Consider the following 20501-nt stretch of genomic DNA (forward strand, 5'->3'; position numbering starts at 1 on the left):
TCAAAGATTTGAGCCCAGCAAAAGAAAATGTCTTAAATCTATCGCAGTTCAGTTTTTTTTTTAAACTAAGAGCTTGGAACCAGGTCAAAATAAAGCAGAAAATTGATCCTTGATGAGAAACAAAAAGTGTTTCTCAAAAGCCAGTTTTTTTTTTAAATCTGCAAGCACCATAGCACATTCTGAGAAAATGAGTCTCTGGATATCAAAAGAGAGAAAATCTTTGAAAACAATATTTTATCACTACCCCAGGAAGAATGTAGTGTGTTAATGACATTAAAATCTACCTCTCCTGCTTTCTTGAAATCACTTTACATCTGAAAGACACTTGCCTTTCTTTTGCATCATTTGATCTGTTCGGGAGGAATCTGTTCTTCATTATATTGTTAGAAAAAAGGTTATGGATCTACCATAGAACTTCGTTCACTATAAGTGTGTTATGTCCCAAGCCCAGCCAGCCTGACAATTTCTAAGTGCCAGAGGGTTTATACAGTGGTAATTTTTCAGGCTCACAAACTGCTTTGATTCTTGCTTCCTCGCTGACAGAGTTGCTATTGTTTCGCTCCTCTGTGATACTCATCAAACCTCGGCAAATTCAAAATAGCCCCTGATGTTTATTTACGGAGGGAAAATATCATTGCATGTCATCTCGGTCCCAGTCCCGCAATAGCTAGGACAGGAATCAGGGCCAAGATGGAGCATTTCAGCTGCTACCTACCTTTTGCAATTGTGATTCCAACTTACTACACTCTTCTTTCTTTTGCTCTATGGCAATCTCCAGGGATTTGAGTTTGGAGTCCTTTTTCAGGCCAGATGAAGCTAAAGACGATGCATGTTCTTTCAAGTCAATTAAACTAGACTGAAACGAGACAAAACCATACCAGACAGTCAGTGATATCAGGTCTAATAAATGCAGAGATACGGGGCTGAATGAAATGGATCTGAAGTGCCTATATATGCATGCAATTTGTTAATTTCCCCTCAATTTCCTCCCCGTTCAATCAGGTATGAGCACAGCTGGTGCACTGTCAAAGTACAGGGACAAAAGGAGCATTCTGAAAGTGCCGCATCAAACTCGGTGACGCCTGCGGTCAATCCTGTTTCCATCCCATTCCAGACTGGGATATATATTCATATAGATATGCCAAGGTAGGATTTGGAACCATTCTCCTTTATACAAATTGATCCCAAACCCATCCCAAAGCTCCCAGCAAACAACACATTTAGAGAGGGATATTAAGTCAAAAAAGGCACAAGTAAGGCCACTTCCATGGATTCAATATGTATTTTCTGGGATCTGGGAATTTTCTTCCTTCCTCTTTTAAATTAACCGCCAACCCATCTAACAAATGAGCCTAAGTTAGGTTATCACCCCAATCGTCTGGATCTCCAATGTTAAAGAGAGAACAAGAAGTTACAATAATAACAGTTAGAAGATGATTTTGCACCTTTTAAGCTTATGAAGAAAACAATGTCCTGAGATTTCTGTAATCAGTTCAGAGTCAAAGTGAAATGAAACATAATTCAAGTGTACAGTATATAAATAAATAAACATTCTCATAAATTTTAATGCACCGAAAAGATTGCTCCAGCATGTTTTGGAACAATCAGAATTCCATTTGGCTTCAGATCAGGAATGGCTGGATCAGTCTATAAATTTCCTTTTTTTTTGAAGAAGGAAGCAAAGACTCTATTCAGCATTCAATATCGTCAAGTTGATACATGTGCTAGAGTAAGAAGAGAATTAATTTTACAATTGATGTTAACACTTTAAATATAGGGTAGGGACACCATATTACAAGGGCTGGAATTTTGATGTTTATAAAAGCTTGTTTAATGTCAGTTTAAAATCAGAAAATTGCCCTAGCTTGTCACTGGATTTAACATTTGCTGCAATAGTTGTATGAAAAATTGCATTGCTGACTTTAACCCATTATTTACTCATTTTTATCCTTTTACATCTGTAGCCCATATAGAACAGATTTGTTCCAATAAAGCATACTTTCAAAACACTACATACTACAGTACCTCATTGAACACTTCTAAGATGGTAAAAAATGAAATAACACATAACTATTAGGAGATGCTGTATCAAATTTAATTTTAAACAGAACTTATTTGATAAAGAACCCAATCAGTAAGAAAATCCAGATGCAGCTCATCATTGTAATTCATAGTTCTGTGATAAATTCTCTGTTTTGTCAAGATCCTTACAAGCTAACAGATAAATGAACTGAAAAATGTAAAAAGAAACACAGAGGGAAAGCAAAACACTAAAGATTAGTAACTTTTGCAACTTTATTTTCCTCCCATAGGAAATGATATTTGGTTGAAATGTGTGCAGTGCATAAGCTCAAACCCATGGGTGGGATCCCAGGCGGAACATCGCAATGGAGACACATAAAAATCACACATAAAAGTGCAGAACACATTGGAAATGAGGCGTAGTGGACACCTAAAACAGAAAGGGAATGGCTCCATTCGAGTTACCCTCAGTCTGGACTAGATACAGAGAACCCGTCGCCCTGAACAAAATCAAATGGAATGAGGTGCTGCACACCGAGAGACTGCAAACAGCACCAAGATACGATCCCTTGACTGGTGAGCACTGACCTCCTTCTCTGTGAGCTCAGCCTGCAGAGCATTAACCTTCTCCTTTAAGTCTTTGTTTTCTTTTTTGTAGGACTCGACCTCTTCGAGCCTTTCTCGATCGTCTCGTTCCCTCTGCTCCTTCAGGCGTTCGATAATTCTTTCCTGCCAACGATAAGGGCAATGGCAGAAGATTAAAGTCCACTCATTACTCAAAAGAAGAGGAAGCAGCGTGCACTTCCACTGTACCCTCCTTTACAACATTAGCTCTTATCACGGTCATACTGGGATTCTTAACTCAAATCTCTTCTTGCTTTTCAACATCAAAAACTGTGTCAGAAATGGGTTCTGAGGAACACAGCAAAAAAGGAAAACTCTGTTTACTCATATTATTTTTGTCCATTAAATTACAGCCTTCCGATTAGAAGTTGGCTCTCTTAACCCTTTCACAGCAGTATTCGGATCAGTGATGCAACATGTACTGTATTAGATGTTACTTTGATCGATGCGATTATCCATGTTTATACAGTAGTTATACTCTATATATTTTTATGTGATATACTTGGTAACTCACAATATAGTTTTTAGTAAAAAGTTTATTTTTTTCGAAAATGTCGGTTTGACAATACAAAATCAAAAACAAATAAGATTTTTTTTAGTTTTTATTCTCAAACTTCAAAGTTTTACAAATATTATAATACTGTATAGATGAATGCTTTCACTATGCTTTCACTGAATGCTTTTTCAGTAGAAAATGTTCACTATTGAGCAAATATTACTTATGCAGTGAAAGGGCTAAGAGATCAGATTAATCACTTTACAGCACCTGTAACACAAGACAAGATTACATAAATTTCACTTGTGCACAGCACATTCCAACTTAGCTTGCAAACTTTTTAAATAAGTATTTTTAAATTTTTAATACTCCACTGATTTTGTGCTAAATGCATTTTCCAGTAAGTGCCACAGTGCAGAAACTACAGAGTAAATCTCTTAACTAAACTGGGAGCTACAAATTCTCATAACAGTATATAAAGTACAACAGTGACAGGCAATTTGTACATAACCAAGCTTCAGTTCATAAGAAAGAAGAGAGCAAAGGCTGTGTGATCTTTTCCAAGGAAGTTCATTGAACAGCACTCCAAGTGCGTAAAGTGTCTCGGCATTTTTGGGTGTTGCTTGCTTTTGTGAGGTAGTGGATAGCTGTTATGTTATTTTGTGGCCTCCTTGGGGATTGAAGATTTTAAAATCAGGTTCTTGTGCAATTGTAATGTACAATACATGCAATAAAAAGGGAAGTCAGTACTAAATGTGTAATTTGTCTTATGTGTTTTTCATCTGTTTTAAAACCAGAATATCTGCATGGCTATAGAAGGGATATAAATGTATTTATACAGACTGAAATACCCATTTTTGGCATTTGTTTCTGACTTTCTTTTCTAATTAAAAACAGGAGCGTGTACGCCATGAATGAGTAAATTTGCAGGTTTGTGACAGAATGAGCAATTAGTAAAAAATGTACTCTTTCTTGCAAAGTCATTACGCACCACACTAACCACAAAAACACAGAGCTTAGAAAACTGCATTATCGCACCATCATATTATGAGTACCATACTGTAGCAGCTTTAGCAAAAACCTAAAATATTTTGCAGGGTCGAATGAAAAAATAAAAAGTTACAAAAACACATATATCACAGAACATTCAGAATTAAACACTTTTTATTTTACATTGAGGCTACACTTTCAATTTAGTGTTACAGATGGGAAACTTTAAGTTTCAATTTTATATTTTTTCATTAGAATTTAACTGCTAACAACACAATTTTACGTATGTCACTACTAATCATTTTTCTATGGACTGTCAATGTCCTGTTCTAATCAAAGGACACATTTCACATACTGCATATCACTACTACTGAGGTAGTAAAAGCTTTGATCTCTTAATAGCAGGAAAATACATCTGAAAAGCAGATAATTTCATAATACTGTATTTCATCATGACAATAAAACAATTTGAGGAATGAATGAACCACACACAGAACATGAAAGGCAACTGCTGACAACAAAAGTTTAAAAACCCTTTGCTTTCTGGAAGACCAACAACAGGATATTAACCATAATCGGGTCTGGGTGGTGCATTCAGGTCCACCCAATCAGAGTCTCCAAAATGCTTCGCATAAGTCAATAAACAGTGAATTTTGAACCAACAACTTGTAGCCAACCACAGGCTTCAATGGCACTGATAGAGGCAGTCCATTTTTTGCATTTGTCTAACCATGCATAGACAAGCTCTGACTGACAATTTTGGTCCTTCATGTGGAATACAGAAGATACCATGAGTGCAGTTGTGAGCGAGATTAATTTTTACACTGTACTGCACTCTGAAATTGTATCTACAATATCCGTTTAATTTCAAATATGCATGCTGAGATGTGTTGTTTTAACAAACAGTACAAAGGTTTAAATGATGACACTAATTTATTCTGGCATGGTACACACCTTTTCTCCTATCCTATGATATGAATTACTTTTTCCTTATTATACGTCTTAAATGTTTAACTCTGTGATTCCCACCTATTTACCTTTCTATAACTTATACTGGATATTGTTTTGCTTTTATTCTGTAATGCTTATTTTGAGTTTTGATATCATCAGACTAAAAACTATCAGACTAAAATGTGACTTCAGGAGACTGTGGGTGAGGGGGTATACAGTATATGCATTGATATACTCATCTCTATAAACCCCCACCCCCCATGAAAAAGTAGTATCTGGCTGCGTAGCTGCAATAAACTAATGCTTTTAGACTACAAATGCAATGCTGGATATAGAAACCATCTGTGGCATCCAAACAATAGTGAAATAGAGATTTAAAATGTTTACAAGGAATACAGTAAAAATAGAGTCCCGAGTCTGATCTGCTTGTCCAGTTTTGATGGAACTTATGATAACACCCAGTAATGGGGCCCTACCAACTACTCAATACCAAGATGTCCAATGTAGAACTTGTTTTTTTAATCCATCTTTTATCAGGAGAAAAGTATAATTTCTCCATCTTCTCCACTCAATGCCCAAATGTACCACATGAGCACATTCTACCTTAAGGAAAATGATTATGATAGATGCTGGCAGTCTTCACTGTGCTTTGGCAAGGGACTTTTCATTGTGGGACCTATTGAAGTTTCAAGCCAAACATAGCTGTTAACTGTTCACCCATTGCTTAAGGCACCTGTTCAAAAAGCTGCTCAGGGGTGGCATTTTAGACAACCCACACTTACCTGATCGTATACTGTGTGCTATCTGCACGGCATACCCACAGTTCTTTTCAAAAACGTCCTTCTTCCTCTTACGCTGGCTGTGAGCCAGACACATTCTGAATTCTTTACATCACTTTTCTGTTGAAGCATATAATGGAGGTCTAGACAGTCCTCTCTAATGAAATTACTTTCTTCCTCCAGTAAACACAAGATTAATGGTTCAGGATTGATATACTGTAGCAGGAACTGTCTTCTCTAAAGTGATTCACATGCCAGCATTGCTGGTAAATGTCCTGTAATTATGAGATTCCTGCATGACATTTACCTACAGTACAATCTTGGGGCAAGGCAGTTTATGTAAGGAATTGTTTTTAACACAACTTATAGACAGAAAGTCTCTGCCTCTGTATCTTTCCTTCTCTATGTATGTATACTGTACTGTATGTGTACATAGGGAGTTCGTACTTTAGTATTTTAATATTACAGAATGTGAGACCATTTTAATACTTTAAGAAATATAACACCAAATCAATCAATACGTTATGCATAAACTCTGGAAAGCATGCATTTGAGCCCTTCTGCACTTAATCATGGTTTACAAACAAAACACTCAAATTCTGCCCTAAACTGCTCTGAAACTGAATACAGTACTTGCTACAGTATATTGCCTAATTCTGTGCATTAGCTAAAAGTACATGGGTTAGCCTAGAATAATCAATGTCTGAGGCATCCCCTAAGGTAAAAATCACTTGGATTCAGATCAGTTCACAAGGATGTACAGTACAAGTTAGGCCTCTGCAGAGCATACCAGTGAACACACATGCAGGAATTCTGGTTTTATTCACCACAGAAGTGTCCCCTCAACAATCCTTCTTTTAGCAAACTCTTCCTCTTTTGCACTACATAAAGCCATCTTTAGCAAAAACTGTGACATTCTAGGACACATAGTAAGGATTGAGGATATAATTTCCATTCCTTATTTTTAACTCTGAAAAAAGAGATGGGAAATTATATCTATGCCGTCCAAACATTACCAAAAACAAAGTCTTAAATATGTTTACAATAAAAAAAAACACCATGAGTCAGATCGACTCATTCAGTCTATATATAATTTGTTAAGCTGGTAGAAAACAAAAAAATGACCTGTAGTCTTTCATTAGTCATGGGTTTAAAATCACTGTTTTTCATGCAACGTAAAACATAAAAACACACAGTAAGATCAGGTAAAATTATAATCAATTAAACAACTGAAAACCCATTGGCAGGCATACTGTATTAATGAAACTGTTACTGTGAAGGTAAATTTCCAACACTTCAGTGTCTCAATGTGTCTGATCAGTTCTACCTCTGATTTCACTGAAGTTCTGAACTTGACACAACCACTCTTTAAAGGCAACCTAACAAGGGGCCTAAGAGCTTTTTACCAGAATTCCCAGACTGCAGGAGTCAGGCGGCTCCCTGCCAGAATTTATGGAGCCCCGTGTTATCCTGCGGCCCTCAGGTTCACTGCAAGGAGACACAGCCTTTTGTCATTCTCGACTGCCATCAAGCTGCAACTGACGTCTCTGTCAACAGTGGTTCTAGATCACCTGACACACGGCAGTACACACCAACGTTTCTGTGGTTATCTTTATGAATCAATGGAACACACAGCACATTCTAAAATCGTTCTGCCTCAGATAATGTGCACAAGAGCCCATCACCTTTTCGAGAGACACTAGCAGTGTGAAGGCTGAGGACGCTGGCATTTCATTCACCAATTGATCATTCCATTGCTTACTTGCTTAGTTCTCGCAGAGCCACCTACAGCCTCACCAAAGAAACACACCCACACCCTGTACATGAGTCCTGCATTAAAAAAAGGCAAAGCTAAAAGTTCAAACAAGGTTTTTTACACCGCAATTAAAATTTTAAACCGTGTTTTAATCTTAAAGCATTTGTCATCCTCTCCTTTGGCAAGATAAAGCCAAAGTACAGGATGGAAAAAAAAAACTGCAAAAATGTACTGGCAATCCTATCAAAGACACTGTATTCATTTTAACTATGGTCACTGAAAGCCAAAACGATTCACAAGATTAAAAAGATTCTTGTTCGGCTTAAAAAACACTGGCAACGGTACCAGTTAGGTCTAATTACCATTCACATGCTATTCAGCTAATATTCAGGTAGATGAAGGACTTGATTCTTCTTGGTATGGTTTTCCTAAAGGGAAATATTCAGTATTTTTAAACTGCACACTAGAGCATTTTGAGTTGTAGGGTTCAAGGAAAGCAACAGATAGAAATGAAGGCTACCTGTTTTGATTACTATTGACAGATTGTTTGTGTTTTTCGCTTACCGGTACATTTTTTGACCAAGCTGAACAAAATGAACGTTTTTCCAGTCGTTACCTTTTCTGAGAGAGCCTCTTCGAGCGTAGCCAGTGCAGTGTCTGTGTTGCTGGAGTCCGTCTGGAGGGACTTCACTCTGTCCTTCAGGTTTGTGAGCTGCTTATCTTTGTCTCGAAGCTGTTCTTGCAAATTTTCAATCTAAACAAGAAAGATGAAAAGAATTGTATTGCTAGAAGGCTTATAGAAGGCTGAAGAAGGCTCCACGGCCGAAACGTTGTGTTTTCTTTCTTCTTTTTTTCAGCATGGAATAAACCTATTACTTGTTCCTATATGTAATATACAGTATATTCAACTCAAAATGAAAAACATTTTTGCTTTGAATCATATTTATTTTTAAAATGGAAAGAAAATATTCAATCTTTGAATGAATGACAAAACAGACGTGCAAATGTTTTGTCCATTTATTACTTTTTTTTGTTTGCTAATGAATATTTTGGCATACCACCCCACCAGCCCATCTTATTTTATTCCACAAACGTGATCCCACCAACTTTTCTTTTAGAAAAAATAAAATTTCAGAAGTACTGGAAAAGGAAATCCAGAGCGTCTAACATTTTTAAAAAATCTAACAATGGTAAAGTGATTGGAAACAAATACTGGAAAAAACAAATTCAAAATTTGCTTAAAGGATCCAGTTTTTCAGCTTTGCTTATGCCAATGAAATGAATAGTTTTGCACAGACTGAAATGCAAGGATGCAATGAAGTTAAAAACTCTTGAAAAACAGATAAGCCCAATACTTTTTCTTTTCCTGAAGAAAGGAAATTGATACCACATTAGCAACAAACAAGATCTAAGGAAAAGAACACAAAAGTGAGGATTTACAAGACAGCGTGAGAAAAAAATAAAATTAAAAATGAGGAGAACCACTGCAATAAATAGAAATGCCCAAATCACGATGCTGAAAAAGCATAGCATTCCTGACAGACGATAACAGCGCATAGCAGTCATGGGTATATTGATAGATAGTTCAAGAATGTCTCCATTTTCAAATGAATCAAATAAGGCTCCTATTTTTTATCTTATAAGAAATTCGGGTTATATTTTATCTTCAAGGAAAACTGCAGAAAATTATCCGAAAAAAGCCACAAAGCATGCTTAAAATCCTGATTACTAAATTGCAACGATTAACACTCTATGCTGAATGCATCTATTTTTAAAACTACCCACAGCGTCTAGGAGGAGGATATACTGATAGTGTGGAAATGAAAGAAATGCCTTTGGAAATGCTCATGTCTCCAGGAGAGGAACATATGTACTGTAGGATATGTGAGGGAAAACATCATGAAGCCTAAACACCAAACATTACAGACAGTGCTCTACTTTCACAGTACCACATCTCATAGTCAATTTCAAACAACTAAATTCAATTACATCAATTCAAAAGCAATTTGGAAAACGTCGCATTTGTAGTTGAGCACTCAACTGGACATACTGTAGCACCATCACTGCCAACTCGTACACACATATCGGGGTAAAACTTCAGCTGGCATGTCATTAATCAACCATTTGTGATGAACTCATGGGAAAGACTTCAACTCCGATTCAATTCTGATTAATTTAACATTTGTTTCAAACACTGGAATGAAGTACAAAAAACATTAGCAAGGTAAAATAATCAATTTGTATCTTTAAGAGCATTAATCACAGTGCCCACGCTGAAACCTTCTTAACTGATCTGCCCAGCTGTGGCCAGTAATCATTATATTTAGCAGGTCACAGTGAGCCGAAGCCAACCCTACTATACACCAGGTACAGTATGTGGAAAGACCACAGCTTGGATGTACGTCTATTTCGTAGCACACACACACAGGCAGACAGGGACAATTGAGAGACACCAATTATACCAAGAACTGTGTGGTAGCTATGCTCCTCACCACACTCCTGTGTCATCCAGGTTGGAGTCAATAAAGTACTGTATACTCTGGAATCAGTTATTTCCAAATGTTCAATGAAATTGTTATTGATTTAAGTATTAATAAAGTAGAAAACATGCTTTCTTTAAACCAAAATCAAGTAAAACAATGTACTGTACCCTTAACAGCCTCAACACTTTGAGGAAGTAGGAAGGACTCCTATCACTTACTGAACAAACTCTAATCAACACATCACCTTCACCCGTTTTTAGAGAATGAGCGCTACACAAATCCTATTATTCCACTATATCAGAAAATGTGTGAAAGAATCTCTGTCCTGAAATATTCTACAGTACACAAAACCCTTAAACGAATGAACTTAATAATAGTAAAACAAGTATCAAAGTATCAACACGTCAATCATTGAGTGGAAATTCTTAAGTCAAAATGAAAGAAATGTCATTGGAGCATTAAGAACATTAAACAGAGGATGTGGCCAAGAAGTAACTTTCAGAAATATATAAGAGACCTGTGCTCAAAGGAGTAATCATAAAACTAACCATAATAACAAAAACAAAACAAAAAAATAAGAAAGCTGAAGAGCAAATGTTCCAGAAAGATCTTGGATCAAGAATGTAAAACATACGAGAGAGCCACACGGACCCTAGTCCAAAAACAATTTTTCAAAGACACCTCAAGAGGGCTTTACTTTAAGGCAAATTTAGCATATCTGTTTTGGTTTTAGATATACGATTGCATTCTTCACCATGCACATTTTTTTTTTTGGACTTAAAAAAATATACTGACAAAAAATTAACTGTGTTGAGCAGCCCCGTGCGTTCGTCAATTGTGCAGAAAAAGTTCAACATCGTTTGACCTCTCCTGCGAGACCCGAGTCATGCGGTGGTTCTGGGAAGTGAGTGCCGGGGTGTGGAATTTTATCAGACCTGCAAAACTAATGGTACGGGAGGGCTTTTCCCAGGAAATACTTCCTTCGGCAAGCAAACATTGGAGTGATGCTGCAGTTGGAAGAAGAAGGATCCAGAGACCCGCTTTAAGGTGCCGCCGTACTGGCAAATCCACCGTCTCCAGGCACGCGAAATCGCCGAATGGATGTTACCGTCCACACCTCTGGCGCGCTGCAAACACCACAACTGTTTGTAAACCAGTCCAGACCACCAGAGTAGACCAACCTTTCTGATGCAAAATCTTTCAGCCTTTCACCAAAATCCCTGCCTCAGACAATGTTCTCTTCCATGAAACAACTCGCACATTTATACTGAAAACCAGTTTCATAACTCACAGGAAAAGGCTTTTACTATTGTCACCAATAAATACATTTCTGTACTGTACAGTATACTTACTGTTAGAAATACATCAGCATTGCTAATAGAATGAGCAATGTTCTATGTTCTATTTTATTTTTTTTGTTTTCCAATGGACGTAAAACGGAAAATAATACACCTCATTTATTCCCAAAGAGCACAGAAAAAGAGCCACGTGTTTTAAACTTTTGAATTTATTTGTATTACTTTTAATACACGAAACTTTAATCTATTTTCACAAAGAATCCACAATAAAGTAAAATTTTAATTCATATTGAAACAGTACACATAGACATTTCCAGAGGTCCATTCTGTAGCATGTACATTACTCTACGCATATTAAATAACTAATTTGGCAAATTTAGAAATATTTCTTACCAAATGGTAAATGGGGTCTGGGTTTTTTTAGGTTTCTCACCGCATCTGAAAATACTGAGTCGCTGGGAATAAACTAAGATAGCTGGGAGGGTCATGCTAACAACCCTACAAGCATGATGGAATGGTTTCATATCATAATAATATGTGCAGTATATAACTATGAAAACCGCAAGCTGAATATTGTAACATATTCTGCTGAAAGTTGAGACTAGGACAAAAAAAACTCCACATTTTGGAAATAAATAAGGCTCCATCAATTTTTTAACATTAAAAATACAGAAGAATGTTTAACTCATTCACCCTAAACCACAACATTATAACAAAATACTGAAACCACTTTTGGCTTTACACAAGCTAAGATTCAATCCATAGAGGCATACGCACATAGACTAAAGCCGCTTCTTTGTATCTCCAACAATAAAATTGTACTTGAATTTCAATGTGAATATGGAATATAACATTTGCACACCCCCAAAACAAAACAAAAAAACAAAACAGGACACTGGTAATAATCAAGCCGAATGTAAAAGTTAAAAGCAGCAGCTCGAGTTTTGTGTGAGTCTGTCTCTATATTCTGCAAGTGTGTGTGTTTAGTTAATCCTACAGCCCCCCTGACATTTGTGAAAGTCCAATTCAGTAGGTCAAAGCTGGGCAGATGCCCTCTGAGCACCTGCTGCCCTTTTCAATTAGTTCTAATTTCAAAGTTCAAAGGAATCCCCTATTAACTCACTGCTTTCTCTATTGGCATCAATGGGTAGATGAAAAGCTCTGAGATTCAGAAGCCTTCTACAAGCACACTGAGAGGCAGTCGAGCCTGTGCAACAGAGTTATCAGCTCTTGCCACCTTGTGGCATGAGACTGCTACTGCTTAAAGGACTTGAATACTGGATCAGCTATTTTCTATTTTAGCTTCCAAAGAAATAAACAACACAATAAGAAATGTAGGGGGTGGGCCTGAAGTCTTGTGTCCAAACCTGTTCCGAATTAAAATCAAACTAAAGTAACTTGTATCTCCTTTTTCCAGAGCAGCCTCGTGTTTATACAGATAATCCTAATTTCAAAAGCCTTTGTTTAATTACTTATATTCAACAGACAGGTGATAAAAGTATTAAAATGCAACAAATGCTATTGCATTCCAACACTCATTGGTTGTGTTTTTAAAACCTCTCTCTATATACAAGGTATATATTTACATATTTCAAATGTTTCTAATGAGTGTTATACGTGAAGCTTACTGGAAACCTACATGTAAGTATAAGATTTGTCTCAGCTTTGTCAAGTTCATTTGTGCCTTAAAAACCTCAAGGTATAGAGTTTTTGTTTTGCTATAAACCAAGGCTGCAGACATTATGTTTATCCCCCACTGTTTCTGCTAATGTTGTTTTTTTTTGTTAATGGGAAATTAAAAAGTTGTTTTGAAGGCTAAAAAAATATCTATACATACTCATTTATTAAATTGGCATAAAATATCAACAGGGCTGGTTTAAAGAGAAATGATTTGATTGTGGCTTTTCTAATTATTGTTTTAGGTTTTGTACTTTTGGCCTTGCAATTAAAACCACACTTGGATGAGGTGGCAGAGGTAATATTTGGGGATTTTTTTTTTCTCACAGACATTGAACGGTGTTTATTTAACATGACATTACATGCTCTTTGCTTCAAAAGCTATAATCACATAGGCTTGTCTCAAGCATCCCTGTGATAACATTTGTGAAGAGTGTCAAAGACCTCTCATCTTTGGCAAATGTGGATGTTTTGTTGCCATTCTCTACATTTTTGAAAGTGCTGACATGTTTTCTTGATGGTAAACCCAAGCACCACTGCCTTTTATTTATTTTTCAAACAGAAATATTTTACCCTCGTTATTCAAAGTTTACTTCTACTTTCAAATCTCTATTGAACCCAATGCTTCAATGACACATTTAAAGATACAATGCAAATAACTAAAACTCTGTTGCAGGATTCTGTAGCATTCCAGAACACTCTTACTTTTGTTTAGAACTTAAATTAAGATCAACACTTAAACATGGTTGCACAACTGTTCTTCCAAACAAAGTCCAAGGTGTTATTCAATTCAAGCTTTTTACACATTGTTAAGGGGTGTCAAATTCTGTTCTTGTAAAAACAGCGTTCAATTATTCAGACCTATATCCTATACAGACTTTTATTCCAAATCTTTGAAGAGGTTAGTACAGTGCCGCAACATGGTGAGACAAAGGCTGCAGTCTTTTACAGTACATACAGTATCACCCACAGTGTACTGCAGCTTCCACGGTATATAAGTTAGCTTATAAAAGGAACCACTTAAATTTGTGCTGTTCTAACATCGGTCTTGTTTGATTCCAGCAAAGAAGTTTATGTAAAGGACAACCTTATATCTCTGTGTACTGACATCTTAACAAAATTATGCAGCCCAGAAACAAACAGCCCTTTGATTTATGGTAGTTCCTCATTCCCTGCTGAATATGCGTACATATGGATGTTACATTTTTATCTCTGGGCACAGTGGGTGTACATTACATCACATGATGAAGTACTCCAGTGCGCAAAAGAATAATTGTGAAAAAAAACAGACAATACCATGAAGCAGCCCTTTTCAATCTGAAATCCAGAGATTTCGTTAGCCAATATATTAACACATTATTTGCAAAGAATACATTTTATTTTATTTTCATTTTTTTATTTAAAAATTTAATGGAAGAAATATTTAGAACAACTCGACTATTTTTTATAATTTAATTTATTTTTATTCAAATCAACCTTTTTTTCCGACTTTCAAAGCACCTGAGAAAAGTATTTACAGCAAGTTTTTATTTTTTTAAAGGGAAGAGAATAATATCTTTTAAAATAAAGAAACAAGTAAATTTCTGTAAGGAGCCTCACACTGCTTTAAAATCAAATATATGTATGAATGGCTGTAATAGTCATATTTCACATGTCACTATCGGTTTGGGAAGTTTTAAACAATGTAAAATTAATTTTAAAAAAGGCATTAAATTAAATGTGTTTAAAACAAAAACACCCCACAGGAGTCTTACCAGACAATTAAGCCTTTATTAGTTTGTATACTGAATGGTAAATGTTCTGTCCCCAACTTTAATGACCCATTGCAGAAACACTCTATTACACCCTAGAAACCAGACATTACCAGAGTAACAGGCATACACTATGCTTTTCTAGGAAAGCCACTCTTAAGAAAGAGTGGTTAGATGACTTTAAAACAGATTATGAGAGAAAAAAAACTGCCTTAAATGTCATTTTGGTTTGATTTAACTTATTTAGAAACATTAGTCACTTTGGTTAGCAGCTCATTTTCCATTCCGTTCGAAATTCTGCTGACTTTGTTTAACAATATGTGTAAATACAATCCCTTCTGCGACCATGCAAGTTTGCGAAAGAGAAAAAAAAAGTCCTGTTTCGCTTTACATTCAGAAGACATGTTCTCCTTTTGTTACTTCTGGAGACATAAGGGAATAAACTTCAGAGTCCGAGTGAATTATAGTCAGACTCGCAATTATTCCTATCATCGGATTTCTGTCATATCAAATAGATGGACAAACTGCACGAAGGAAAACTACTGTATGATTTGGTCCCATTTGAATTCTGATCCTTTCCCACATTTATGTACATCTTGTAAAACTCACGCAGAGCAGACTGGACCTCTTAAAAATGTACACCTCATTTACTGAGGGTGAAAAAAGCAAACAGATTCTGGTTACACTGGTCTAGAAAATAAATAATTACTCTTACTAATTATGTAGAATTATGTTGTTTATGTTACAGCGATATCTCTCCCCATGAACTGGACAATTCTTTCATTCTTTTGATCGTAGAAATAAAATATTTTAATATGTTGCTCAAAGAACTGTACCCACAAAATGTAAACGAGACAAAGGTTTGATATTTCGATCTGATAAAGGAAGCCAGTACTACAGTATAAAGATCCTTAGCAGTTTATATATTCAAAGCTCTGTCCATTTCTTGACAAATTGAAAGAAGGTTTGTTAAAATTCACAAAAAACCACAAAACACAGACCACCTGAAAAAGTCCATTAGAAATCAAAAACATTCATGTGAAAGAGGAAACTTTTCAAACAATTAAGTCTAACATCTGAGTTCTGTAGCAGGTCCAATTTTCTTGAATTCGTCCCTATCGCTTCTTTTTTAGCAAAGAATGCAGTAATGATTGCTCTTGTAATTACCATACCATTTTTTTCCGCCTGCTCCAAAAAAAAAAAATGCTGGGGCTAACTATTACTTTTAATTTTTAGACATTTTGCCAGGGCTTTGATCCAAGCTAAAAAGAATGACAGAAAAAAAGCCCACCCAACTAATATCCACAGCTGTAGTACTTCTGTCTGAATCCTGGGTAATGTATGTAAATACCAAAACTCTGCTGTAAACTGGTCACTCTGGCTTAGTGCAGTGTTCACTGCTTTAGAAGCAAGCAGCTACTGCAAGTTGAATCAGATTTTCAGCTATCAGATGGAAACCATTAAGATGAAAGAACCTTTAAGATCTTTCAGGATTTGCTCCCAGTCTGACCCCTAAGCAACTATCAATTAATAACCTCTGAAGCTACACAACAATTGAAGACAACAAATCATTTTCATGTGAAAGAAGGCAGAGCACTTTGAAGGACACACAAACGGCCGGCCTGCTGTTTTGTTCGTTAATTTGTTCATTCTTTCGTTCAAATGTCCAACCTGAGAATTAAGAAAACACTTAAAAGTTTAACATAAATAAAAACTAAAATAAATTAGTTTGGCTGAATTTGAATCATTTTTGACAGAGCTTACAAAGGCGTACAGATGGGAGGGAAAGTGTTTATGTTAATATTTAAGCTTTACATGCTTTTTAAGAAGTATTTCATAACATTTGTCTAAATTATCTTGGTCTCAGGGGTTATATGACTATCACTGTGTATACACCCTACACATAAACTATAGCCACTGGCAAAAACCAGTGGAAAGCATGCTCTATCACTAACTGCCCCTAGAAACATTCTTTCTTGATTATATATTGCGAAGAGGTTAGAACAGGGAGCTGCAAAGGAACAAGCAGAGGTTAATTCCACACTGAAAAGTTTTTTTAAAAAAAGTGTAAAGCATACAATGTTTCAGCTGTAGAACGTTCTTCAGGTGTGTGGAGGAGTGTGTGCATGTGTGTGATATATATTGGCAGGGAATGCAGTCCTAGAGGAGTCGGGGTTGAACGATTTTGACCTAATTTCAAACATGGTTGCCGCCTGGCTCTTACTGTGGCTTTTCACCTTGACAAAGAACTCTTTAAAAATGGCTGAATTGGTTTCCTTGAAATTTCAAGTGTGGGGTTGTTTACTTTGTTATGGTAATTTTTTCCAACTGTACCAATACAGCACATGCTCGTTGGAAACAAAAACAACCACTGACCGAAAGGCAGACAGTAAGTTGCTTTTTTATTTGACAAATGTGTTCGAAATTTTCAAATGTAGTTCTCGTGGAATGTGACAATCTGGTAATAAAGAATTTGTTGTTTACAAATGGAAATTGATCTACTAGAAAACACCTTACAGGAAGCTACGTATACGCATTTCAGCAATTGTACAGGTCATGACAAACCTTTTTGCTCGTTCTTTTTTAAACGTGCCAACAGTGTTTCAATTTTCAACTAGCATAGGAGAAGGACGTCTGTTGTCAATAGAATTCTTTTGCTGGAAAACAAGGAGAGACAAACCCTCAAATAAACAGAAATAAAAGTCATAAGGCTGCCTGAAAAAAATGTTTGGAGGGTCCAATCAGATTCCTGTTTAATATTAATCAGAATGTTCCTGAACCACACAAAAAAAACATGAAGAAAACATGACATGTCAAAAAAATTAAACCGCTACTGTCATGACGAATTATATTTATAGGCCAATATTATTTTTTTTCCTTTACAGTTATCTTGACATTTAAACTATAACAAATATACATATATATATTCTGTATATCTTTCAAATAAAATAGAAATATACAGTTTCATCATGATTAATCTATTCTTTTCCATACTGGTATTAAAACATATACTAAGATTTTACAAACCGGGGGAGGATGCTTGGATTATTTTGTTTTTCCATGGGCTAAGGTTTTTACAGAACATACTAAAAATTACAGAGCAAAGGTTATTTGTTGCTTACTTATGACATTGTTCCCTTGGGAAGAACCAAACAGTTATTTAGGCGTGAAGCGAAAAAAAAACCCAATTTTGCTTAAAAAACAAACGGATTACAGAAGCCAGAGGGAAAAGAACTGCAGGCATGAAAAGAAAACAAAGAAAAAACATACCGTGGGCAGATTTTAATTTCTTATTATTTAGAGTTCCAAGAACTGAAAGAAATAAAAAACAGCACGAACTGGTGCACCTAATAAACCGCGGTCCCGAGATCAGTTGAAGGCTTGAGTGTTTTACTCGCCTTTCTCCCAAAAAGCTCCCTTGTAAACAGGTGTAATACTATGCTTCCCGGCAAAGAGAAGCCAGTCTGCTCAAGGTTTTTAAAGCTGCTACAACATTTCAAATAAGAGCAGAAGGCAAGAAGAATGATAATCCTATGTGAATGGGGTTTGGTACTGAAGAAACACAAGCACTGAGATCAGGTTTTGCGGTGGCTTGCTGTGCAGAACTGGCAGAGGAAGAACTGTGCCACATAAAGCATCTTTCATGGAAGGACTGTAACAAAAGAACCAGAAAGTGGCGATGACAAGCCAAGCTGATTAAGAAATTGCGGACAGCGCTTTAAAGCCGATCAGGAGTTCCAGCAAAGAGTCCTGTAACCCGGGGGATAGAATTTTTCCAATTAAAAAAAAAAAAACAGCTCCCCTGTCCTTTTTGAAAAACTGCAATTAAATAAAATATCGTGGACCAGATATGGACGGACCGATTTCAGTTTTGGTCAGAAATCAAGGAGAGAGAGAAAAAACAATTCCTGACCTGATACAGCTGGTTGCGAAAGCCAACAAATCAAGGAGCAATTCGCTATTAATTTATCATCGAGCCTCCCATGTGAATGTAGTGAACTCGAACACTCCATTGGCTCTTCGGAGATTTACTGCAGCTTGACAGAGGACGATAGTAGGTGTCCTACTGTTCTAACCATCTGCACTCCAGATTCCACCCTCAGCTTTAAATTAAAAAAAAACCCAACTTTCAGGTATTGCGCTTCTAAGAAACCAAAAACAAAGAGATCACTAGATGCTGTGGTACGGGCAGAAGATGAAGAATAAGATGTCCTTCTTGGAACTACTGACATACTGTATGTACAGTACAGCGCTCTTCATTTGGCATTAATGTAGCTGCCATCCGGGTGATTAGAAGCTTTTAGTAGTAGCAGTGTTCCCCATCTGCCACCAGCCTCCTCTATGTTAAGGTAAAAATAAATTACTTTTTTTTCCTCAGTTTGGCTTGCAGGTCCACACTGGGCTGAAGCTGGATGCATCTATTAAGTATATTTTACCATTGCAACCTCAAACTACATTGTGGTGACGCCCCGGGTTGTGCATTTTGGCTGTGGACAAGCGAAGAGCCCAAAATAGTCATCTGCACTCCCAAGGGTAACTGATGGAAAAAGTGGCTGAGGTTAATTCACTACAGTATGCCAACAACAACTCCTGCTGAGAAGGCACCCACAGGTTGGCTCTGGTTGGAATTCAGTTTCCAGGGTCTAGCAGTTGTGCAGAATCCACTGACTGAAATCACCCAAGTGGCAAAGGACCTGACCAGCTCGGGAGAACGATAGACATTCACCACTCAGCAAGGTGCTGCTTTGCACCAGTGATATCAAGCCTGAATGGGACATACTTAAAACAGGGAAAATAAGATATTCTCTTGCTTAATGAACTAAATGCTTGTGCATTAAGCAAACATATTTTTGAGTAACTGTACCACAAGTACAGTAGGTAGTGTTTAAAAAAATATATTATGCATCTCCCTAAGCCTTTTTTAGGAATGCTGTTTCTCTTTCAAATCAGCATATCACAACTTTGTACATCAACATATGCACCCAATAAGGAGATCTGTTTCATATGTCTCAGTTATGGCCACTCTCACATCTGACAAATTTACAACCCTCAGCATCTGCTCTGATCACGGACTATTGACACCTGGGCACTCATCATTTCAAGCCCTGACAGCCTGTCAGATTCTCAGATTAAAACATTGCAACTCACTGCAGGCTGTTTTTCTGAGGACCGATTGTGCTTTTCAAACAAACCTAACATTCAGCTCACAGTAGACTACACGTGCCGGATAGTTCCTAGTTCCTTTCAGGCATTCAGACCAGTTTCCTGTTCCAAGCCAAAGCTATTTGAATGGATGAGATATATTACTGCCTGGCAGAAGTGTAAAGGGACGTCTGGGATTTTATATTATAGATTCTGAACTGATTCCAGTCAAAGATGAGTGCTAGGGACAAATGAGGCAGTAAGCATTTTCAAAGAAACATTAAACTTATGAACATGACTACACTAATCCCAGAGCAATATAGGGCTACAACCCTTGAAAAAGACAGAATTCGGTGCTGTTTCCTAACTTGAGTATGCCTCCCCTTTCCCTATTACTCTTAGAATTATGACATCACTGGGGCCACCACAGGGCATGGAACAGATCCCAGCAGTAGTGCGAGGTGAACCAGTCACAGTCAAAGGTCCGTCTTAAAATTAAGGAGGTGGCAGGCCAACGCAGTAGACCTAGGGG

At 36.8% G+C, this 20501-nt stretch overlaps 1 protein-coding gene across 1 annotated transcript in view; it reads right to left on the reverse strand.

The window, feature by feature from the left end:
- The window catches only part of LOC148835458 (ERC protein 2), a 303333-nt gene that overhangs the window by 177990 nt on the left and 104842 nt on the right, over positions 1–20501 (reverse strand). Inside the window, exons 9-11 of the mRNA XM_088916570.1 lie at positions 8235–8372; positions 2611–2751; positions 716–856 (exon numbers count right to left, since the gene is read on the reverse strand). Coding sequence (XP_088772696.1) covers positions 716–856; positions 2611–2751; positions 8235–8372 — 420 coding nt within the window. The remainder of the gene's footprint in view (positions 1–715; positions 857–2610; positions 2752–8234; positions 8373–20501) is intronic.

Source organism: Atractosteus spatula, chromosome 5 (assembly GCF_055471065.1).
Source record: "Atractosteus spatula isolate fAtrSpa1 chromosome 5, fAtrSpa1.hap1, whole genome shotgun sequence".
Classification (NCBI taxonomy): Eukaryota; Metazoa; Chordata; class Actinopteri; order Semionotiformes; family Lepisosteidae; genus Atractosteus; species Atractosteus spatula.